The sequence below is a fragment of the Ambystoma mexicanum genome, chromosome 3q (genome assembly GCF_040938575.1).
Source record: "Ambystoma mexicanum isolate Mex_15411 chromosome 3q, UKY_AmexF1_1, whole genome shotgun sequence".
Taxonomy (NCBI): Eukaryota; Metazoa; Chordata; class Amphibia; order Caudata; family Ambystomatidae; genus Ambystoma; species Ambystoma mexicanum.
In genome coordinates this window covers 565,739,484-565,764,444 of record NC_090926.1, presented here as the reverse complement: position 1 = coordinate 565,764,444, position 24,961 = coordinate 565,739,484, and the positions used below count along the sequence as shown (strand labels likewise).

The 24,961-nt window shown below is 45.0% G+C and overlaps 1 protein-coding gene across 1 annotated transcript; it reads right to left on the bottom strand.

Moving 5' to 3' along the window:
• Positions 1–841: 841 nt before the first annotated feature.
• Positions 842–24,551, bottom strand: NPM1 (nucleophosmin 1). The gene is made up of 11 exons (XM_069654337.1): positions 24,174–24,551; positions 15,833–15,915; positions 15,627–15,746; positions 15,245–15,338; positions 5,742–5,848; positions 5,269–5,321; positions 4,141–4,201; positions 3,086–3,172; positions 2,117–2,218; positions 1,338–1,412; positions 842–1,125 (listed from the first exon to the last, which is right to left on the bottom strand). Exons 1-11 carry the CDS (start codon positions 24,232–24,234, stop codon positions 1,075–1,077), a joined length of 894 nt encoding a protein of 297 aa, XP_069510438.1. The 5' UTR covers positions 24,235–24,551; the 3' UTR covers positions 842–1,074.
• Positions 24,552–24,961: the final 410 nt, after the last annotated feature.

The following is a 24,961-nucleotide window of genomic DNA, read 5'->3' as shown; positions in this document are numbered from 1 at the left end:
TAACCTGCCCAATTGAGCATGCATCATGTCTCAGAAGCTCCCCTTCTACACAAGGGCGTTCCAACCACAAAGAACATTGCGGCCATACAATGGGGACAGGTGCTATATTATGATCAATACAAATCTCCCTTCGGCTGAAGGGTAAGAGCTTATTTCTGAGTGTTTGACATGTACGGAAAGACACTACCTGGAAAATAGCAAGGAACAAACTAAACCATGCCAGCACTCCATCACAAGACCAAGTGCTGCAACAGCAGGTTGGCACTCAAACCAACATGTGCTTGTATGGAGAGCACCACCTTATGCCTAAAAAGCATGCATGGTAGAGTAGTGAATGTGAAAAGGATGCTGCCAACACCTGAGCTCAGACGGCAAGCCCAAACCTGGTAGTCTAGTGTTATGCATCACTTTTCAGCTGTGCACTACACCCTTGGTGCTCACCTGCAGACCATGCCCCATTTGCTAGTTTCCTTTTCTGCACCATCTTCTGGGTAGCAAAGCTAGTATTTGCAGAGCCGTCCTGTGCTTCGATGCTTGGCACAATGGCCCCTACAGACATGTGGTTGTTACATATTGGTGTTGGGCAGGGGCTGTAAAAGTTGGTGTCGGGGATCATGGTGGTGATTAATAGAAAGCAAGCGTGTTGAGAGAACCATTAACTCATTCACTAGCAGAACTTATGCCAAAGTAAAAAGCAAGCTGAAGATGAAGCTGGATGTAAAAATCATTTCCAGCATGCCAGGTAATTTCTGGACAGGGATGCATGATGCAAATTCAGATTTTGGCAAAACAATGCAGTAATCTTGCCAACAGTGATCATGTTTTCATGAAAACACAGGTCCTTTATTAAAATATCTTTTATTTTAACCATTACACATCTCACTACTAATCTGCCACCATATGTACAATCCCACAACATTCCAAAATGTGCAAAAGGGGTGGACTGTTTAAGGAGCTGAACTGACATTTACTGTTCATGGCACAGGACACTGGACGTACATCAGATGGCAAGAGTCCTTCAGCATTTATAAAAGACTGACAAATAACGAACAAACTGTAGTTTCTAAAACTGGTTTATTTGCCATCCTTCAATGTCTGCCTCCATTTCCACAGCTCTTGGAAAATCTGAAAAAGGAGTTAACATTTGGTTACTGACGCACCAGGGTAAGCAAGTTTTTATAGGCAATAGGAGCAAGCTGCTACCCACCCAATTATGAATACAACGAGTGCTGAATTACAGTACATAGCTTTAATCTTAAAGTAAATTGGCAGCGGGAAGGAACTCTTCAGAGCAAGGGAAGCTACATTTTAAACAAAATTTAAATGCAGTAACTTACTTTTGTGTCGTCCGACCTGAAGCAATTCTTGACATAGTTTTGAAACTTTGACTCTACTTTTGGAAGCGCAACACCCTTAAAAAAGCAAATAAAATGTAATTTTAGTAATACAGACTACATGGAAGTCACTGGTGCCAACTGAAGCCCAATCCGATGTGGGCCACAATGTAATTATGAGGTTACATATCCATTAATTGTAATTACTAAAAGAAATGCGAGTCACTAAAGACAGCAAGCAGTACACGGCAAGGCATATGAGATGTGGCCTGAAAAGTAATTTTTCCCGGAGGTGTGCGAAAAAAGTTTGCGTAGGCAAAATGGGGATCAAATCAGCCTTACATAGTGAGGGAAGTGATCAATTTACAGATTACAGGACAACTCTAGAACATAATAGCTCTTTAATGGCACCTGTTCATATTGAATTTTGCCTGCAGCCACAGGACATTTGTGCCAATAGTTCGTGGGATTAGTTAGAGGGCAATTAATCTGTCAATTCTAGATTAAGGCATTTGCAGGGGAAGCTACAGATCAATGTAGTGTAAAAAGAAACTTGACCATCGCTTTAAAACTGACCCGTCTAAAGCAACTCCCATGCTTAAAAATGTGCATTTGAAGTGTGGTTAATGTACATACATCCATGTTGACTAAAACCTCTGGAGAAGCTAGTAAATTAATCCACAAACTGGGCCCTGAACAAGTGATCCTGGGTGCTGCATGGAATTTACCACCCAGTGCTATATACGGAACATTAAATCTGGTTCATCTTGGACAATGCATACCTTTTCTGCACTTGCCAACATTTTTGCCTTTATTTCTTCAACTGTCAGCGGTCCCTTGGGAGTTTTTGGTGTCTGTGGCGCCTGAGGTTTTTTCTCTGGCGTCTGAAACGAAATTGTATACTGAAATTACAATTCTGCACAATGAAAACACAAGTTGCCATGCACTCAGGATCCCTGAACTAAACCATCAAGCTAGTAGGGATATAAGTCCAACCAAGGAGACCATTGTACCAGATCGTTTAGTTGCCCATTTTATGCCAACCCCACCCACCACTCAATGCCACAGGCATACATGTACATGCCACCCAAACAGTGCTCCAGCAAGCAGATTGAATGTTAACATACACAAGTTCTTACACGACAACCCAACCCTTAATTAGCAGAAGCCATGGGTACCGGGATATTTTGAAAGTGATATTCAGCAACCCAAAAAATGAGTAATCGTTAATACCCTGGGCTGAGTCATAGCAGACCAGCAGCTGTACATAAGCCAAAGACTACAGGTGCCAACCGCAGTAAACACTAGCCCTGCCACATCATTGTGCACTGTACACCAGATACATCCAATGATTCTAACTCCATGCAGGTTTGTTTTGTAAATGTACCTTTGCAAAAAAGGACATACAAACATTGCACATCTAACCTCGGCCCAAGTGCAACCAAGCACTAGCACACCGGTCCCATCAACTACAGATGTTGATAGAACACAAGTCCTTACAGAAAAGTCCAAATGCCTAGCTCGAGCCCTAGACATCAGAGCAGCTATTCAGACCAAACCCGAGCACAAGTCAGATTGCCCGCTCATACCATGCAGCATCAGAAGTGCACCCCTCCTCAGCTAATCAGTAGACTGGGGAGACGGAATGTAATTGAAATGATTACATGTTTAGGTGAGGTTCCTAGAGACATGCACTTAAACTGAAAACCAGTATGTAGTACATTTCTTAACATTGTGGTTGCACAACATACCTTTTGTTTAGTAACTGGAGTGGATGGTTTTGAAACTTTTCCATTCTGGCTTGAATCTTGTGCTTTAGTTTTCAAATTTTGGACGGGCTGAAAAAATATAAGCTGGATTATAACTTTGCCAGAGCAACACATTTTTACACAATGCCAAATTACATTTACTTCCTCTTTGGGCTAGGTCTTCTGAGGCAGACTTCCAGCCCATTGGAATACAAACCAACATGATCTGCAAAATAGCCCTGATAAGTGACATTTACAGATTACAGGACAGCTCTACAATAGATCTTTAATGGCACCTGTTCACACTGAATGTTTTGTGCAGCCAGAGAAGTGGGTTATATTCTATACAAAGGCATTGAGCTAAATGTTTAAACCGCTCATAATGTTGGCACTGCCTGCGATTCAACTTCAATAGCTAACAAATCGAGGCACAGGGGGTGTAAGTTCTGAGTGTCTGCATAAGACTCCCACAACTGACTTTCTAGGGCAGGTTGCAGGTTACAACATGTGGGCTGCCTGGCTACATTAGCATACACATTTTAGGAAATCTGCCTGTTTGACTGAGCCAACTAGAAAGGTTATGCTGTTAAACCCAAAGGGATCATGAACAGCATCACAGCTACCAGTGTGGGGCAAAAGTACACCTGCAATGTGTAGTCGCCAAGAGTAAATAGGAAGTAAAACGTGGACTAGTCTTGACACATTACTTAAGACAATACCAGCACTCCTGTAGGCACACTCAATCCATCAAGATCACACTGCATTTAAAATAGTGCAGGAAACAGATTTACTCCTTTGTCAAAAATATGAGCACCAAGCCATTTTAATTTCCTATATTATGTGCAATTGGGTTAATTTTCAACTGCCCTCCAGTCATGTTGCACGCCTGTGAAAAGAGAAAACCCGCTTGCTGGTTAACGGCAAACCCTCAGAAATGCAGATAAACTCAATGATGCAAGCAGCGAACAAGTGATCGATCCATCTACCTAGCCGTGTTGACAGGCAAAGCAAGGGTGTGCCTGTAACAACTTTGTAGTACACTGCATTTCAAGTCTTACTTTTTTTACTGGGCTCTCTTCTTCATCATCCTCGTCTTCATCATCATTTTCCTCATCCTCACTGCAATAGAAGAACTGGATTTTAGTGAAATGTTACACTAACAGCAGCAAATGCTGAACACAGGTGCCAAACTATTGAACAGCAAATAGCTAAACGTTGAGCCAACAAAACTAGTTAATATCACCACCATAGCTTATTTTGTAAAATAAATGCTAGGGCACAAATATTTTCTAGCACCCGGTGACATGTCGGGAACTCACCAACGGCTGCAGACCAAAGTAAACATATATAGGGTTAAAGCTGAAACACCCAAGAACTCACTGGGAGTTATTTGTACACCAATGGCGGAGGTTTGGGATCGTGAAAACATGCTAGCCACCACATTTTTTAAATGCCATCACCCATGTATCATAATGGATAATGGCTTTCTTCTTGCAGTACAGTCTGACTGGGGATACCAAATTAACTAGCTTCAAACATGCAAGACCTTTAGGCCATCACTCCAGGGATCCTCAGTAGTGGCTTTTACCATAGCTGATGACTTGTAGAAACACCAGATGCTGCCATAAGTGTTGCTAGGTCTGTTAATGGGGACAGTGTAAGAATGAGCTGTCAGCTTGGCACATAAGGCTGTGAATCTGCAGTCGTGTGCCATACTGCCACCATACCACCAACATGTGTGCACCCCTTCCCAGATTATTAGCTGCCCCCTAGTACTGTCCTGCACACAGCCACCCACACTGCTTGGAAACTCATTAACCAATACAAAGGAAATTGCTGGAAGCTGCATTTCTCAAGAGCAGGGTTATCTTGCCGACTCATACGACACTGACTGCATGAGTTACATAATTCCACAAAAATACATCAAGATTGGATTATGTATGCTAAATTATGAAGGATTTAGCACTTCAAAGAACAAAGTTTTACCATGGGCATAACATGAATCATTAAGTTTCCTGTGCATGGGATCCCCATTTATGGTTACATTACCCTGTTGTGCAGGCACAAACTTCTGAGATCAAGCAAGCATATTTTTCCAGAATCTTAGTCTCCATAATCTCCTCGCTGACTGTGCATGTTTCTCCCATTCAATTCACAGAAATCAGAATACAAATGCAAAGACATACTCATCTTCCTCTTCGTCATCATCATCATCCTCCACTGCCAGCTTTGCTTTTTTCTACAAAATAAAAACACTAGTTATGGCTAAAGAAACTAAAAAGCAGTCTAGTTTTAATAAAATTAGGCAAAGACTCTTCACCCAAGGTTCTGTACAAATTAGACAAGCACTTTATACATGCTACAAATGCAGCCAACTGGAGCTGCTATGGTAGTATAATCCGTGGGGGTTACAGGCATGACAAGTGCAAAAGTGGGCAGAGCCAACAAGGATTGAGAATTACAGACACTTTAAGCATGCATAGCACACATGGCAACGTGTTAGTGAATGCAGGCAGCCATAGAAACAATTACTCATTAGTAATGCTGAGCAAGCCTAGGCTATCATAGCCAGATCAGTAAGGACCTGTACAATGCCATGAATGTACCACAGCAAGAGTGGAGATAAGGGACCAAATTTTAGAATTCAAACTAAATCTACCTGTGGAAGTTTAGCCGGTAGTCCAGAAGCTGCTCTCTTCCCAGCAACCTTTGTGTTACTATCATCATCTTCATCTTCCTCTTCAGACTCAAGATCTTCATCCAAAGCTAAAAGCAGAACATGCATAGTAAACAGTGTAATTGCCGTAGAGTCCATTGGTGCCAAACAAATTGGGGAAATGGTGCTGGACTGATGAATGCCATTTTACAACAGATCCAAGCATATTTGAATGCTGGGTGATTCTTGATCGAGATGTTGGAGCAGGGAGCAAGGGCAGACAAAAGCATAGCATAAGTGGCAGTTACACAATCCGTCATGTCACTTTGCTAGATGAACCACAGCATTCTATGGGATCTTAAGGACAGCAAATTATCTAGTTCAGACCAATTTGCAAAGAAAAAACACAAATCACTCAGTGTTAGTGGTATTCAAACTTTAAGCGGAGCCACCTAGATAGCTTCAGATGACCATGTTGCTGGGACCCCCCTACCTGCTATTTATTTTATAGCATAGTCTTTTGAAGAACCTCATGTTACCAGGCATCCTTAGGGGCTAGACCCACAGAGAAGACTAATTGTAAGCTGGCCCTAAACGCAATCTTCCCTGGATCCACTCATTCCCCTTGCAGTTTATGGTGGGCTTTGTCGGATGACCCGTTCAATCCATAATTACACCGACGTCTGTGTGGCAACACCTAGTTGAGTGAAGACCATGCTTGAGCACAGCAAGCACAACATAGTACTAGAAACGGTGCACATGCGCATTCCCACAAATATGAAAGCTTTAGCGTCATTGCTTATACAGACAAGTATGTAGCTAAATCTAATCCTCGATTTTGCGTTCATCCACTCACCTTTGTCTAATCCCCAGACTAAGGTCTTGATATGCACCGTCAGAGACCAATAAGCAAGAGCAAACAATCAGAAATGTAAAATAGGCAGTTGAGATTTAGCTCCTTCAGTTTGTGGGAATGTGGACAGAGGGAACCCTATAAGGGGTGTGAATGCGATCAGTAGAAACAGGTTGAAGTAATGTCCAATCAAGGTTATAGGAAAAATGAATGTGCAAGATATCTAAACAGACTGCACAAAACCGACCTGAGAAAAGAGCTGAGCATAAGCAAACATAGCACAAAACCACCCTCAGTGTATGGTAAAGGAAAAGCCAAATAGCACCCGGTGGTTTGACTGCATCAACCAGAGGGCGGTGCATAAGTACAGAGCCGGTGTCAAGCCAATACTGGAGCTCGGGAGTTTGAAGGCAGCACTATGACATGCCAATATCTTTACCAAGGTCGGGGGTTCAGTTGGAGACCATCTGCTGGTCAGCAGTGACTGATATTCCATTATGTAGTTATGAGGCAATGTTTTGAGGTACATTAAGAGTGGTTTGTTAACAGCTGAGTGAGCAAGCGAGGTACCTGCAGTTCAAGCCGAGGGCCAGCAAAATCAGGATACTGATGCAACAGAACACAATACACTATGCTTTGGCCATGGAGTTTATGAAAAGAGAATCCTATCAGATTTACCGTTCAGAGTTGTAAGCACCTGCATCATTTTGATTTTTAAAAAGCCTGGGCATCTATACCCTTACCACAGTAATGTTGTGGGTGGTGATTTTGAAGCCCCATGTGAACCAAGATCGAGCCTATGGTTAGATAAAAAAGGGCAAACTGAATTTATACCAGAGTGCACACAAAGTGAATCTGATCTGGAAGAAATTAAAAATCTAAAACCAACAGGTCAATTGACGGCTGCCGATAGTAGTCACCATTGGAATACAATGAAAACATATTGGAGATTTTGAGGCAGAAACAAGAGGCTCCAGCTTACTAAATAAAAATACCAGTTCAGATTATTAGTTGACATACCTGAAATAATCTAGAAACACTTCAAGCAGTATGGGGCTTAATGTAGCACACTAGCCTTCATGCCCAGAAGCCACATTGGACACGAGCTTGTGCCAAACAAAGCTTCACATCTGTAGCATTAGTTGTGTTACAAGAATAATTGTATGTGTGCTTATTTGAGAATACAGGTCCCATACCCAGTATGTTTTGTAAAGCTGGGATAGCCTTTAGTTGGGGGTTTCTGGTGGACGTGACTGCAGAAACAGGTCCCAGTAAACCTTTAGCTTTCTGTAGTTTAAGCCCCAGCTAATGTCTCCAAAATGTACTCCAAGCTAATTGTACTGTAACATATGCAAACGGATATTTCTCTGATGGGTGAAGTGAGGTAAAATGTGGTTGTAGGCCCTCGTATTTGACCCATGTTTGTTCTCAGTAGAGGGGCTCCCACACTACACTGGCAACACTTGCTTTTCAGTGGGCAACCTCATTTAGTATATTGCCCTTCTGCTAAGTGTCTGGCTCTGTCCACCAAGATGCAACTGAAGGACCTTCTGCCCAGAGGGAGGAGCGATTCTGCACAACCCAGCGTTGCTGAACCTCAGGGTTTGGCTCCTGCAACCCTAGAATTTGGACATAGGTTTTACCTGCAGAGCGCAAAAACATCCGGGCAAAGTGGAAGCATTTGTGTGGTGCTGGGTGAAGATCGCCCATCTGTGTTGCAGCCCTATAGCCACTACCATACCCGCTTCCCTTGGCCAAGGCTGGCTCACGGCAGCAACATCCGACTACACCAGGGCTCCGGGTAAGCCTTCTGTGGTCTCATCGAAGTACCTCAAAGGGCTCTCCAACTCTGCCAGTGAAGGCTGCTGGCGTGGGAACTGGTTTTGGCTAAGATTATGGGGTGCATTTTGAGCAGATGCATCTGCTTAAGTTCCTATTGTGGAAGGCTGGCGATCACCTTGGCCATGCGGGTGTTGGAAAGATCCAGGCACTGCCGGGTAAGCAGCTTTTCCACGCTTAAATGGTGGAACCTCAATGAATGTGCACATAAGCTTTATGCTGAAGCAGAGCTCCACCTCAATGAGCCATTATTACATTGCTTGTCCCTTGAAGTTTCACGTGGCATGCACAAAGCTTCTTGAAGACTTCTCGGCTGTTTATCAATGTGTTCTGTGAATCACGGAAAGGCCTTGAAGGTGTCCATCTCCAGGTGGCTCTGCCGGCCAAGAGCCCCTTTGACCAGAGCCATTGCAGCCACGGTGCAGGGCTGCTACATGGAGGTCCATGCACACCTTCATGAGGTTCTGTGTAGAAGTATTCTGGGGAGGTGCTCCGAGTCAGCCAAATGGTAAAATGCAACATTCATTTGAGGAGTGTTCCAGATGAGTTCTTCTGTTGAGCCTTGCCTCATCCATGCAAGTTCTCCAACATGGGTCTGGCATGGATGCAAATGCAAACCCTCCATGCTTCCCCTCTGGCTCATACTGTCACTTCACATGCTTACCAAACTGAAGATGGCTGCCAGGGGTGGAGCTTAGGGAGAGGACGGTCATTGGTTGGGGCAGTATGACCGAGGACAGTGATTGCTTTAGAGAATACAGAGCAATCAGTCTGAATTTTCATGAGCATGTGTATCCATGCCAGACCCCCACGCCGAGTCTTGCTTCCCTTTTCTGGAATAGCGGGAGGGGGTGTAGAGAGGAAAAGGAGACAGAAAGGTTGTTGCAGCAGTCTAGCCTGGAGATGACCAGAGCTGAGACATGGAGCTTCTGGAGGAAGGTGAGGAAGAATGCCCGAGGAGGTGGAGCTGAAAGTGAGACCTTCGTTAAGGTCCAATGTGAGGGATGAAAGGAATCCAAGATGACCCAGAGGTGTTTTGCCTCAAGACAGTGGGTAGAGCCCCCCTGCCCCCCAACCCCCTTTGGCAGGCCACAGGGTAGGAGGGAAAGGGGGCACAGGTGTTCCAATCAGAAGGATCAGTTTTACTGGCATTAAGGCAGAGATAGTTGCTGCAAACCATGGTAGACATGCAGGGAACAGAGGGGAGGTAGAGGGAGGTTTGAAGGAAAGCTGGGTGTCAATCGGTATACAACTGGGGGAGAATGAGGAAATCAGGTGAGCGAGAGGGGATAGATGTTGAAGAGCCAAGGTGCTAGGAGTGCAGGTACAGTGATGGCAGAGGGGTAATTAGTGAGAAAAAAGGTCAGCTAATCCAGTGCACAGGCAGAGATGCAGAGAATCTCTCCAAGTCTCTACAGAAAGATCAAGTGACAGTGAAGCTTGTGCCAGGGACAATATGGGCATTTCACATCCTGTACACACCCCAAAAAACAAACAGAACTGATAATTAAAACCAGCAAACTAGGATTCCAAAGGCATTGACATGCTACATTAGGAGCATCTCTATCAAAATTCAAGGACTTCCACATCAGATTAAGTGCTAAATTGCCTGGTATCTAATTAACTGGCCATATATAATATTTTAATTCAGCACTGCAAATAGACAGTCTATCCACATGGAACAAATGGCAATCTTTGGTTAAGATTCAGTATTTTAGATGGACAGTAACAGGATAACCAATGCTCTTAAACAATGTATACGAAATCTGATTTGGGGTGAATTTAGGGACATTCTGACCAGGTTATGAAAGCGAGTAAATTAAACCGCCACCGGGGAAAATTCATAAGTGGACATAGATGGTGGACGCAGGAGGAAGTGATGGACAGAGGCAGGTTTGAGGCAAAGGAAAATGTTTAGCTAGCAGGGATAGACAGGTGAGGAGGTAGGTTTTAGTTTGGTTTTTAACAAATGTTTCTTGGATGCCCGGGAAGAGAATTCCATGCAAGTGGAGCAAGAGAGAAACGGAAGCCAAGGAAAGGGCGAGGAGCCACACGTGTACGAGAGATTGAGAAAGTTGGATAGATCATGGTGATCTTTACGGTGGAATTACTGTTTTGTAATGGCAGCCATTCAGACCGGTGACAAGAACTAGACGCGAGTCCTGCATAGTTGGGGAGATGCTGGAAATGCATCGGAGGGACAGGGCCTCCGTATCCTTGTCCTTTATTGCTTTTTATCATGTGTTCCGTTGTGTTTTCTGCGCAGGCGTTCATGTGGGACTCCTGGCGGTGCAGTCCTCTTGGTTTGGTGAACGGACCCGTGGGATACCCTTATGGCACCATGGGTGGGGTACAACCCTGTGCCCCTAGTGTATGTTTTTGGGCACCGGTGGGTGGCCTGCAGAGCAGGGTGTGGGCTGGTGGCAGCTCCATGCTGAATTTGACAGGTGCGTGGAGTATCCTCCATTTTGGGGATACCCCGGCCCTGCCATTGGGATCAGTTGATTGGGATCAGTTGCGGATGGAAAACAAGATGGCCCCTGTGGCCTCTTGCTTTCTATTACCTTGTTTTCCCAAAGCCCTGGGAAGCTCTGACTGTCCCTTCCTGTTCACCCCCCGCCCCCCCAACCCTGACTGGCTGTTGGGTGGAAATGCCATAAATGGTGTTGTGAAAGCTCAGCCACACCAGCTGGAACCTTCCAAGTGATGTATGTTGTGGGTACCTGTTAGTGGGACCTGGGTGAATGGAGTGACGAATATGCATTCTGTGTTGCGGATGTCTAGTATCTGGTGGTTGACACTGACTGAGAAAGCCCTGCCCGAAACTGGTATGAATGCAGTTTGGAGTGTTGAAGGTACTTGTCCCAATACACAACTTGGTGAGTGTCTGGAGAGAAGTGAATGGCCTGAATACCTTGTGTGCCTGATTGCCTGCATGAATGAATGCCCATAGTCGTGATTGGATGCTTGAGTGTGATCCAGCGGAATGAAGGGAGAACAGTATATCTGGGAACCTCACTGCTAGGAATCGTGTTCAGAAGCTCAAGTCCTCTATGACAAGTAACTGAAGCTTGACCTTGAAGCCCCGCTGGACAAGAAGTGCTGTTGCTCTCCTTCACAATCTGAAAGCTGCTGTGTCTCCAAGGACTGACCCAGAGAGGACCTAGTAAGGCACCCTCTTCCCGACCTACGAGGGACCATCGTGCACAGCTGATCTTTGCCAAAGCTCCCTGGTAGACAGACCTTCGACAGGCTGCCGACCTGAGACGGTGACTGCCGCGGAATCTCAAAGAGAAGCGCTTCGACTGTTGTCCGCCGCCGACCGCTGTCCCTAACTGAGCTGCCGTACCCCCGACTGCCTAAGAACTTCATTTGATCGGACGCTCTAGTCCGCATAGTCTCCCGCTTTATCGCGCTGGAGAACGCCCGACCGTTGTCGATGCGCCAAGGAGCATCCGCTGGTGGGTTTCCCACCACCTAAGGACCACAGAGGCGCCGACTCGACGCCCTTGCTGGGCCACAGTTCATCTCTTTGCGGTCCAGAACTATCGTCACTGAGGTGCCCCGCACGCCTCTTCCTTGCAGGACGTCAACGCTCTGTCAACGAGCACTGCTAGAACGAAGCTGGCGCTTCATGACCGTAGTTCAACCTGTTTGCCGTCTGACGTTCAACAATCCATGGCCTCCTGGGAGTCACTCAAGGAGGATCGGTCGACGCATCTTCGGAGAACTCTACTCCCACCAGGTACATTGGTGAGGTAAAATCTTAATAGTAGGAAATAAGACTACCGTTTCAACCATCTTACGTTCCTGCCTATCTCCATTACTAGTTTCGTTATTGATCTGACAGACATTTTAACTGTACAGTTGATGCACTTTAATGAGATACAACACTGGTGGTACCACTTTAGAATTGTATATATCATTGTTGACTTCCACGTACGTACAAAGTGTGTTATTGTGATAGTGTACATACCTTTGATTATATAAAGACTTTTCAGTAATAGTGTGTGGACATTCCTTTGTGGGGTTCGGGTACTACACTGTACTTAAGAACCAGCCCGCATCACCTCCCGAGAAGCTAGGCCTTGATTGCTCGTCCATTGCTACCAAATAGAGAATCTTGGCTGGGGTCCTCTGTGCCTCTCCTCTACCATATAGAGAGGGGAAGTACAGACACCCCCTACCAGTCTTTACAAACAGTAGTCCAGTTTAGAGAAGACAAGCATGTCAAGATATGCTTGGTGTGGAAAAAAGGTGCCCGATTTCCCTAATATTCAGGAGACTGAGGGGGAACTGCTGTTCCATTTGTGGAGATTAAAGTAGAGGGTGAGAAGGGTCATGTGACGCTGAGGTTTCTAGCTAAGAGTGGGGGAATGTGTAGGTGGGAACTGGATATAGGCAGAGGAAGAGATAAAAAGCTCCAAGAGTACCTCTGTTTAACATTTCCAACTCGGCCATTAAATATTGGGTGTTCACACAGATCAGGAAAAAAGCGGTAGAGTTGTCTGAGAAGAGTTGGTACGAGAACCCAAGAGAATACCTAAAGAGCAGAGGTAGTGTTTTGAGGAGCAGGCCCAAGACCTTGTTGAAAGGTTGAGGTATTGCTCCAGGAGACAAAATTGGCAAGTTGCAAGGTAGGATTCTATCAAGGAAAGTGCTCTATTGTGAATCCAAAATATTAAGGAGATGACACATCTGCCTTTGACAGTCTAATAAAAATTAGGATAGGTTGGAGTACTTTGAGGCAATTTAGTAACACATTCATGAGAGCAGTATGTTAGTGACAGGGAGGAAACCTGCTTGTAGGAGTCTCAAAGGTTGTTGGAAATTGGTAATATGGAACACATCCCTTTCAAGCACTTTAGTGGGGAAGGGATGGTAGGTTTCTGTCAGCCCCTTCCTTTTTAGGAGGATGGACTGGACATTTTGAAAACCGTGGGAACACTGGTGGAGTCAAAGGACAGGTTGAAGAGTTAAGCCGGGTGAGAGGCGACAGGGGAATAGGCTTGACTGAGGTGCAAGCGAGTGATAGGGTACAAGAGGGGTTGGACTTTAAACAGAATGATGGTAGAGTAAAATGTAGGCGGGAGTGTAAGAATTAATCTAGGTCATTCACTGATCGATATTTTATGTCCATCGCGCTCGCACACAAGTGTTTCAGAGTGTGGCAAGGGAGGGGAACAGGGGAGAAGAGCAATCTTACTAGGCCCAGTGACATTGAGAACGCGCAAGTGCATGGGAGAGGGGAAAAGTGCATGGAAGGGGGAGAGGTGGAAAGTGCGAAGCAGAGGAGAAACAGATAAGGCAACAAACCGTGGTAATGCAGCCAGCAATGTACAAGTGCTAGGTTTAAGGCAGCAGACAGGGAAGGTCTGAAGTGCAGGAAGAAAGGTGGCTGTATGGGTACAGATACAGACCCCAGTGCAAGGGGTGGCCCGGGGGTGGCAGGATGAGCAGGTACCTGGGCCCAAAAGACAGATGGTGGCCAGGTGCACGGTGCCAAGAGAGAACAGATCAGCAGGGGAGAGGGGGAGCGAAGGCAGAAGAAAAGAGGAAGCTCTGGAGGTGCTTCCAGAACTGGAGATGGTTCTCTAGAGTGGCAGGGAGGCTGTTCCAGAGAGAGGCCCAAGCCGAAGACAGATCTACCCCCCAGCTTGTTTCTTAGAAAAACAACTGACCGAGTTGGAGGTAGAGGAGCGAAGAGCTCGAGAGGGGAGGTATTTGCGGAGGAATAGCTGAAGGCATTTTGGACCCAGGTCCCAGAAAGCCTTGTGGACAATGCAGAGTGTTTTGAATTTAATCCTTGCGTCTACTGGGAGCCAGTGGAGAGATTTTAGAGCCGAGAGATACGATCCAGGGCTTGAGGCCAAGGACAAGTCTCGCAGCCCTATTCTGGATTAGTTGCAGAGGGCGGAGAGTAGAGGCAGGTAGATTTAGATAGAGGATGTTACAACAAGCTAGAGAGAACCGGAGCTTGAGATACCATGAGCTTGTGCGGGAAGGAGAGGAAAGGCAGAGTACCTCTGAGGAGGTGCAGTTGGAAATTTGACTTTTTAGAGACCTCAGATGTGGGCAGAGAAGGAAAGGGTGGAGTCAAAGATGACCGAGGTTCTTAGCCTTGCAGGTGGGGGTAGGAGGGCGGCCAGCCAGAGAGTGAGGGGAAAGGATGGTGAGCCGATCAGGAGGATCTCCGTCTTGCTGGCATTCAGACAAAGCTCATTGGCGGCACACCAATCTTGATATCTGATCTTGAGCGGAGTAGTCGGACCTGGAGTTAGTTTAGGGTGCCCCATAGCATGCAAGGATGGTTGATCCGAGTCAAAGGGTTAGGTAGAACTCCCCTTTTCGTTCCATCAAGAGGACAGGGTAAAGAGGTATAGTAGCAGGTACTCATGCAAGTGGATATGCCACACCTCAGGTTAAACAGCTGACTAATGCATGTACGCATATGAAGGTGTGACCCACGGCTGATGATGCCGAGACTTGGGGGTTAAGTACAGCACTGACTTAAGGCAGAAATTCAGTGCAGTAGGCATAGTGGACTGCTACAGTACCCTTAAACTACTTCTATATTGTCTGAATAAGTATTTCAAAGCAACAAATGTAATCCTTGGAAGGATGTAGCCAACGTAAACAAGGCACAACCATTTCAGACCATGGAACACATTTTACCAATGAGGGCATTTGAATTAGAAGTGCATTAGTAATTCACTAGTGTATACAACTTGGTGAGCATTTATACTTGCACGATTTCAACTGCAAAACATTCAAAAAAAGCAACCAGTGGTCATTGAATGCACAAGTTACTCACCTACTAGATGTTGTCCACTGATGTATATAGGTCCAGAACCAGATTTTAATCTCAAAGTTACTGGTGGGGTAATCTCAAAACCACCCAATGATACCTGAGGGGCAAAACAACAATTTATATCAAGCACGTATATTCATTCACTATTCGATAAGAGTAAAGTTAAGGATCCCATATCCCATAAAAAAGTTCAAAGGGGAGATTCACAAACAGGCATTTCGGCATGTTACTAAATAAGGCAGCAGCTGTGGGGGGATTTACACCCCCCACCACTTTTAGTGCAACATAAATACTGTTCCAACCAGAGCAAATTCACCATAAAACTGCCAATATTTAAATATTGCAATGAGCTTTAAACTTTTAATGTAAAGTACTAACGTCCTACCGTTGGCTGTACAGACGGCTTCAAAGATGCCAATATGATCTTGATTGGTTTTCCATCGTAGCTCATACCCTCAGCTTCAACTATGTTCAGTTCGTCTTTGGCCCCACTACCTAAACTGACCTTTGAGAGAGCAAAATTAATATAGGCATCACTGAAAAAAACAGTCACTGCGATTCATGGAGAGCAGTCATTCCTACTGAACTTACTGTTCTTAGAGACAATTGGTGTTCATTGTCGTCATCATCGCCTCTGAACCGAAATTCTCTCTTGTCTGCTTTGAGTTCACAACCTGCAAGTACATTTAGGCGGTCACAATCAAAAATGCAAAAGCATTGTATTTTCTGCACGCATGCCTTTCATTTCCTCTAGTACAGAGGTCTGCAAACTGGGGCACCAGAGCCCAGCATGAAATGTAAAATTAGATTGGAGGAAATGGGAAGGGGCAGCTCACATAGTCAGACTGGGTCATAAAACTGTCTTAGGCACCAATGATAAAATGGCCAGCAGTTGCAAATGGATATTCAGTGTTCTGTCACAGACTGAATAGTACCCAAGGGTTTTTTTGTTCAAAATGTAAACAAATTGATATTTAAAGAATATTTATTCCGCAACAATGGTCAAAACTACTAGCTGCACAGTAAAGTAACTCCTCAAACTGGCCCACATTGGCCCAAAAAAGCAGCCCATTTGTACTGGCCTACACTAATCGCCCTATTGGCCAGTCCAAGCCTGTCGGCACATCCATAATGGGTTACGGACGTCCACCCACTGGCCACCTCACCCATTATGGAGGAGCCGACAGTGAAACATCACTCCCTACGCTGCTTTTTACAGCCTTTGACAGTTCATTTCCCCAGCCGCACATGATCACTGAGCCATGCAAGGCTGGGGGTGTTTTGCTCCGCCAGCCTTGCACAGCTCATTGGAAATGCTGGCTGGGGCACTGCATGTATGTATGTGCAAGGGGGTGCTCCTGCGCCTCCTTCCAAATATGAACCAAAAAACAAAAGGTGATGGCTGGAATGTTTAGAATGAAACTTAAATAGATGGTCTAGTAAAAATTTGTATTTAAAAAATAGATAGGCAACAAAAAAATACTAGCATTCTCCATTTTAAAACTTCCCATGTAAAATTTTGAGCTATTCAAGCTCAAAATTTGCAAAAGCAAGCACATGGGCGCATCCATTTTGTGAAATGGAGGCCCTCCTGTGCTGGCTTTTGCGCCACTAATGAAGGAAAAGCCAGCCAGCTGTAGTAAACAAAGGCTACCGCTGGGTGGCTTTCCCTTCATTAGTGATGTAGGCGGAGGACGGGGACCGAGACCAGAGCAGGAAAGCTGCAGCTGAATCTCGGTAAGTGCTATTTTTTTAAAAAAGCACTAGCTGCTGTTTTTCTAAGTTTTCCGGGCTGGAGGAGCCCGGAAAACTTAGAAATAAAACTGCATCTTTAAAAACGTTGTATTTATGTTTGCGGTCGCTTTTGAAGCGACCGCAAACATAAATACAACGTTAGTGTTGGAAAATGCTGTGGTTTTTCTTTCCAAGTTTCTCAGGCTCCTCCAGCTCGGAGGAGCCTGAGAAACCCAGAAAGAAAAACAGCGTTTTCCAACACAACCGTGTTGTTTCTCCCTGAAACAGCTTTCCCATTTGGGGCTCTCGGGAAAGCAGATTTTGGCAGACAACGCAGCATTTAGCATTTCCCATTTGGGGCTCTCTGGCTCCCCACGGGGAGCCCGAGAGCCCCAAATGGGAAATCAGCTGCAGGTAGAAACACTATGCGGCATGTAAACATAACCGCGTGTGTTTCTGCCTGCTGTGGCTTTCACTTTGGGTCTCCGGTGCCGATAGCCAAAGCAGGCAGAAACACGCGGTTATTTGGAAAACTGCAGCGTTTTCCAACACAATAACGTATTTATGTTTGCGGTCACTTCAAAAGCGACCGCAAACATAAATACAATGGTTTTAAAGCTGCGGTTTTATTTCTAAGTTTTCCGGGCTCAAAAACCACAGCTAGTGGTTATTTTTTTTTAAAAATAATAAATGCACTTACCAAGATTCAGCTGCAGCTTTCCTGCTATGGTCTCCGGTCCCCGTCCTCCGCCTACAGCACTAATGAAGGGAAAGCCACCCAGCGGTAGCCTTTGTTTACTAAAGCTGGCTGGTTTTTCCTTCATTAGTGCCGCAAAAGCCAGCACAGGAGGGCCTCCATTTCACAAAATGGATGCGCCCATGTGCTTTCTTTTGCGAATTTTAAGCTTGAATAGCTCAAAATTTTACATAGGAAGTTTTAAAACGGAGAATGCTAGTATTTTTTTTATGTTGCCTATCTATTTTTTAAATAATTTTTACTAGACCATCCCTTTAACCACCTCCTGACAGAGCAACGTGAAGCGGGGCATTTTGCACATTTATGGCGATTTTTTATTTAAATGTGTATGGATGTGTGTAAGCTTGTGTTATGGGACTGGTGGGAGCAGGATGAGCGGCAGCACTGGGGTAGTGGCGGGAGTATGGTGGGGAGAGCCCAGGGTCTGTACTGGGAGTAGGGTGCAGTGACAGCACACAAACGTTCATAGTGATTTCTACATACTATCCCATCTGGTACTTTTGGGGGGCCTGTCCAGCCCAAACTTTGCTCAGGGGGGCCCAGGCCAAAAACGTTTGAAGACCACTGATCTAGTGTATTAAGCCCGAAAGGACAGCTCAATCGAATGTGGGTTCAATGTAGTTCACTATATTAAAATGAGTAGCAGCAGGGGCTCGGCCAATATGGACAGTGTATTCCCATTATTAAGACGACCTCTGCAGGAATCTTGCAAAGAATTCTCCACTGCATGGAACCACGCGGGGCCAATTGGTGCCTATGTCCCCAGGCAAAATATGGCACCCAAACCAAGTGATACATGGGATGGCTGCATGGCAGTGGGGGTGAGCATGGAGATCAGTTATTTGGCTCCTGCTTGTGAACACAGGCTACCCAGCAGGAGCTGCCCATTTGAGAATCTCATGCATAGTAACCCGCTTTTGCAATTGCTACTTTACACAATTTATGCATTTAGTCACCAAGTGATTGAGAAACTGCAATAGCTCAACTATCCGATATCGGTCAGACGGGGCTTTCACTTTGTGCAAGTTTTTCTTAGACTACAAGTCAAGTACGCACTCCTCTAGATTCTAACTAGAGAAGTGCAGACTGCGCGCAAATCCAAACCATTACCCATGGAACCAACTTTTGTTCTAATGGAAACTGCAGTCAAGAGTGGGGCCAACAGTTGGTTGTGGAACTCAAAGGGCCAACACACCTGATGAATGGGCTGTGGCGGAAGCAAGTTGTAATTGGTCCTCTGTCACCCAGAGCCTTACTGACTACAGAATCAAGAGTGAAGAGTGTGAAGGACCCATTGACTCCTGGAAGAAATTCAATGGTTTGCTGGGTGTGGATGCATGTAGAGATCCTGGTGCGTCATTGTAGCTGAATCCCTCTATTATATTGGAAAATAAGACGCTATTCTAGGCAGATGGTTTTTGGGCGGTGTGAGTTGGATTGATTTATTTAAGGAGGGGAAATGGTTGAGTGCTAGAGAGTTGCAAAAACAATTTCATATTGAAAATTTCAGGTTTTCGGATTACAGGAAATTGAAGATTGCAGTTGGTGAGATTGATTTCCAGGGGAGTTTGAATTTTGTTACAAGAAAGTCGTTGGCAGGTGAAGGTGGCTTAGCCAGCCGGGTGTACAAACAAATAGTGAGTGAATATAAAGACAATGTTCAGCTCAGAGACGAGTGGAGTCGAAGAATTTGTTCGGAAATTACAGTGGAGACACGGACAAGGATGTGTGCAAATGCCAAATTTTGTTCCCTGGGTTTGACTGAGAACAAGACAAATAAAGATATTAAACAGGGTTTACTGGACACCTGAAAGATTATGGAAGCGAGGTTTGAAAGATGACAGTGTTGGGCTTGTATTTGTGAAACTGGTACACTGGAACATATGATGTGGGATTGTAGGAAGGTGCGTGAATTTTGGAATGAGATTGGTGTGGTGATGGAAAAGGTCTTGGATGAACAGATGGAAACAAGGCAAGAATGGGTTGTTTATGAAAATTGGGGCAAATTTCTGACATTGTATTGATTCGGACAATTTCATATTATATGATGTGTACCTAGCATCTGTAAGGGGGAGGGGATATTTATGTGTTTGTAATTATGTATATAGTTTTTGCTACGAATTTCTTTGTTATTTCATGTTTTGTTATAAGTAAAATGAAAATAAAACATAAGATCTGCGCATGCTTGGGAAAAAAGAAAAAAGGGCCAACACAGGATCTAGTGAACTAGGTTCTTCGAGTAATCTCCATGCACAAAAATAAATCAGAAAGCTAGCGTGAAAAAACTGATCAAAGAGCACAGTGTAAAAACAGCCACACCGTCTACTAGCAATGGGATCATTTTCAAATGAAAGGGGTTCCAATGCAAAGTAGATATGCTGAGTAATTGCTACAAACAACCTGGACATACCACAAGTTCTTTTCTGGTTTTTACATTGCTGCGGACTACTTTAGACAGCAGGAGTCAGATGTATGCCTAGCTAACCTGTTGCTTATGTCTCCTACACAACTATGCTAGCACCAACTTTAACAGTATTACAATTGCTTAATGCAGTGAGTGGTTGTGCACAATTGCTACACTGAACACGTGGTATGAAGCAGCAAATAATTTCGGTCAGCACAACAAGCAGAGTACCAACAATTTTGTTACAAAATGTGCATTACAAGAGTGACCCCCCCTGTTTAATCACCATTGTTTGCCCACTCCAGGAGCACCAGTTATTGCCTGGTCTGAAGGGTAACAATGGAAATGGGTGCAACCTATTGTGAATCTGTTAAAGTAGGTTTGTACTCTCCTAAATAATCCCCTTACCCCCCCCACCAACTAACTCCGTAGTCTTGCGTTGAGAGCTGAAACCGAGTAACTGTTCCAGTGGTATGTCAATGTGCATTGGTACCTGGGTCTTCTACTGTGCCGACTGCCACTTGGATCATCTCCAGATGCAAGGGTGACTCGAATGAGGGGAGGGACAATCTGCAGACCCAGAAGTGCCCAAAGCTCTATGTGCAGGTCCATTTAAAGATGCTCTGTCGAGCACCTGTATCTGCCCAAAGTGTGCCGGGGCGAGATGCGCTGGTTGAATTGACTATAGACATAAGCGTTTATGAGAGGTACTGAGTCCATGGAGAGGTGTTCCACTGCCGTATGTGGATTGATTACTTGCACTTACCTTAAACAAGGGTAGCACACAGTGGACAGCTGTTCAACTCTATTGAGTAAAATAGATCTGGAGAAAATACCCATGATATGCTTGAGAAAATTCAAGGTTGGCCAATTGCGAGCAAAACCGACAAATGCAAATCCAACAGGCTGAATCAATGTGACGGGAGTGGGAAAGCGTGATAAGTGAAACGATGAGCATGGGTACCAACAAACCATGATTGCCCAACTTGGCATAGTAAGGGCCAAAAGGCATCCGAGTCAAAACAAATGCACGAAGATCCACCATGCAATCCAACACTGGAGTCTGCAGATATCAGAATGGAAGCGTTCAATTTGCCACCATTCAATCCTCTCAAAAGTATCAGGGAGAACAGTGGTTGGAAATAAACCAAAAAGGAAACTCCAAGGGGATGGAATAATCACTAAAACTTGTTCCTGACCCAAGCATTACGGGCACTAGGTAAAGCAGAAATGCCCTTTATAGTGCTGTTTTTGAAGTCTTGTGCCATCCTCAACCACCAACACTACGGTTAAGAACCATTTTTAGGTCCTGCTGGCAGCTTCAGTTGGGTTTTCACCGTGTGCAATGCTTGTGTTTGAATAATCTGATTGATGCAAGTCCTCATGTGCTGCTGGTGCGACTTAGTGGGTTTATGTCTTAGTCTTATATTCTTGATGTATTTGGTTCTATAGAGTTGGCATATTCTCTTTCCCGTCTAATTGTTAGACGTGATGGCATGGCAAGTTCACAGCTGTGTTGACCTTTGTGTACCATGTTGAGGTGCTCCTCACTCTGGTGCTGTAGTATTTTTTAGTCACCCACCCCCTATCCATTTCCTGTTGGCAGTCCATTGCTGCCTGCGTTTACTTTGTAGGCCCTGGTGTTATTGACCCATCATCTTTAACCTCCCAACCCGATCTCGGTGATCATTTGATATGATTCTAGCTGTGGTGAAGTGCCCCTTAACGGTTTGTATGCGCTATTGTCCATAGTATGCCATTTAATACCGGTATAGCAGTATATTGGTATCCCATCTGATCTGCAACCAGTGACTGGTGAAGGTGGCCTGTTGAGCACCTTTGATATGGACGTGTAGAGAATCGAGGAATAGGTCTTAGCAGCACAAGCAGTCGTTGAGAAAAGTAAAACACCCATGTGGCACAACTGATCTGGTACAAGATCCATTACATCAGCCTGTGAAAATACTCCAGATCAGATGGGCACATTTACATGATAACTTCTGTGATGACAGTTTTTGCCTTGACGAGGGGTTTTTGCCTTGACGAGAGGAATGCACAGAATTACATTTTGTAATGTGTCTGCTACAGAGGTAAAAATGTCGAAGTTTCAAGGTACTAGCCAAGCAGAAAGTCACCCCCCTCTGTCCACAAAATGCAAACTATACCTTCGCTAAGTGTCAACTAAGCCCAGTAAACGGCTAGGACAAAGTACGCCAAGGCGTTATAGCATCGATAGAAGGTGCGTATAATTGTGGTGAATGGAATGCTAGTGGTCTCCAGCTTTAAGTTTCACTGGGTGTTAAGGTTTAACCCAAAAGTAGCATGCTTGGTAGTCAAAACTCTGTTTAATTGGGTTGTTTGAAAAACGAAACAGACTGTCCACTGAGGGCAGAGGCTTGCTAGACACTACGAACGGCAGGGAAGTTAGCACCCGCCAGATCAGGAGCAAGGATCAGACTGCACCCAGGGCAGAAAAAGGACATTTCCCATTTGCTTTACATTGCAAAATCAGACCTGGTCCCTCATTTGAACATTGGCAAGAATTATGGGGCACCGTAATGGAGCTCAGTGATATACAATGCCTGTTGAGGCAACAATGCTCCCAAGGGTCATCAGATCTTGAATGTTTTGCCTCAAAATAGATATGCAAACCGTTGACCTACGCATAACAGAATGCAGACCCCCAGGTCATGTATCTTTATTAATGAACACGCTGATCAATTTTCATGTGTAAATTGAGTCAATAGGCAGCACTGTAGCCCTCTGATGCTGTTGTGCATCGAAAGCGATTGGCTGTATTGCAATATACAGAGGATTGATGCATTATGCATTACACTTCATATAAAGGGCTCCACGATTTCCATTTTTACATATGGACCGAAACGCCTTAAATATGGATTCCTACAAATTTAAAAGCGGGAAATTCGGTTCTTTTAGTCCAGCCTGAGTCGTTAATAGTGCATTGACCGTACACGGGTGCACAAAACGGTTAATAAACGCGTATATGGTTTCCCATTACAGCCAGTTCCTTTTCACTGGACGCTGAGATCGTATCTAGAAAAGCCGTCTGTAGCATCTACCAATAACCACCACATAGCGTGGAGGAATATTTGGTTCCAACTCATCATAGCTTTGGTAAGTGCAAAGGGCCGCTATCCAGTTTACGCAGTGATGTTTGTCAGTGTGCCATTGGACAGTTCACAGTCCTGGTCACGCACAAACAAAATAACTTAATGAAAATGCTTCCAGATACGTTAAGCAATCTAGCAGCCGAGAATCAAACTTACCTGGTGTTTAAGTCACCCTCTGGCACCGAAAGAACAGCAGTAGTCCCATGCGCGCCAGAAATGCGTGACTGAAACCATGTTTTTAAAAAAGTTTAAAGTACTAGTTTAAGGTGGTAAACTAATGGGTTTATATTGTGTCTAAGAAACACCGCGGCAATCACGATCTTGATTTAAAAAGGAAGGCGATGGGCTCTGGAGCGAGCAGCTGTAAACCTCGTCCGTTCACCACGTGGTATCCACGAGTCTAACTCGGTTTTCCGGGGGGCTGGGGAGGGGGAGAGAGATGCTAACCTAGTTAGCACCTCGGCGATCCTCTAGATCATAGCGCGGGGCCTACCGCCACAAAGATCAGAAAATAGTGAAATGGGCCCTGTGATGGGAAATGCGCCGTTTCAGTCTAGCGCTCGAAATGGGTAGCTGGAGGCCCATCTCTACGCCGTTGCAAGGCCGCTACCCTAGAGGGCGTTCATTGGCCCTAACCGCACCCCAGAATATGAACAAAGCCCGCACCCCTTGATCAGTACACAGAAATATAGCCGCGTTGCACACAATCGCGTAATTTAGGGAGTCGCGACATCTGAAGCCTGTACCAGGGCATACTTCGGCAAGCAGAAGGTCCAAGAAGGGAGATCACGGAAGGGGGCGCGATATAGGGCAACGTGCTGTAACATCGCAGACGCCCATGCGCTAGAGGGAATAAGCTGCGCAGAGCGCGAACGATGATGGGAGTAAAGCGGCGGAGGTACTCACCAAAAAGGAAGTTTTGTGGCCGCAGAGGTGCCATGTTCTCCATGTCCATGCTGTCTTCCATCTTGTTTCGATAGGTGCAGGACGTCTGGAAGCCACACAATTCAGAGACGAGCACAAAAGCCTAAAGGAGGCGCTATCGTCGCCCCGTGTCTTTATATCTAGCTCTGTTTTTCCTCGCGAGATTTGCGTAAGGACCGTTCTGGAATACTCAGAATCAGTTTAAACATCTAGACCGCGTATATAGAAGCGGCCATATTGGGTGTAGCCGGAGTCCGCACACATTAATACCCAATAGGAAAAGAGGGCGAATCATAAACAATGATGCTCTTTTTTAAGACACAGATAGGTAGTAGGTAGTAGGTAGGGCCACCTAGCAAATAGCGATACGTAGCCGGCGGTGCCTGTTTGGGATGAAAATGAATTGTAACGTACAGTGTCGTAACGTAGAGCTAGTGATCAGCGGAAGGGCCACACTTATGTGATAAATACCAGCAGTAGTAGTTTTAACAGCCTTTCATTAAAATACAATTCCAGCTTCTACATTGGGGGAGGGAGGCATACAGGTAAATAGCCAAGGTGCAAATAGTCAAACGCCTACGAAAAGTTATTATTTTAGATACAATGTGAATTTTAAATATCTTTTCAGCGCTACTATTCGAATACATGTGAACCTCGTGTATGTTGTGTTAATATTATTACACAAAAATATGGCACAGTGAATTCATAATCACAAATGTATTACGTACATGCACACATGTCTGTCGAGATTTCGATTGCTGCACTCAAAC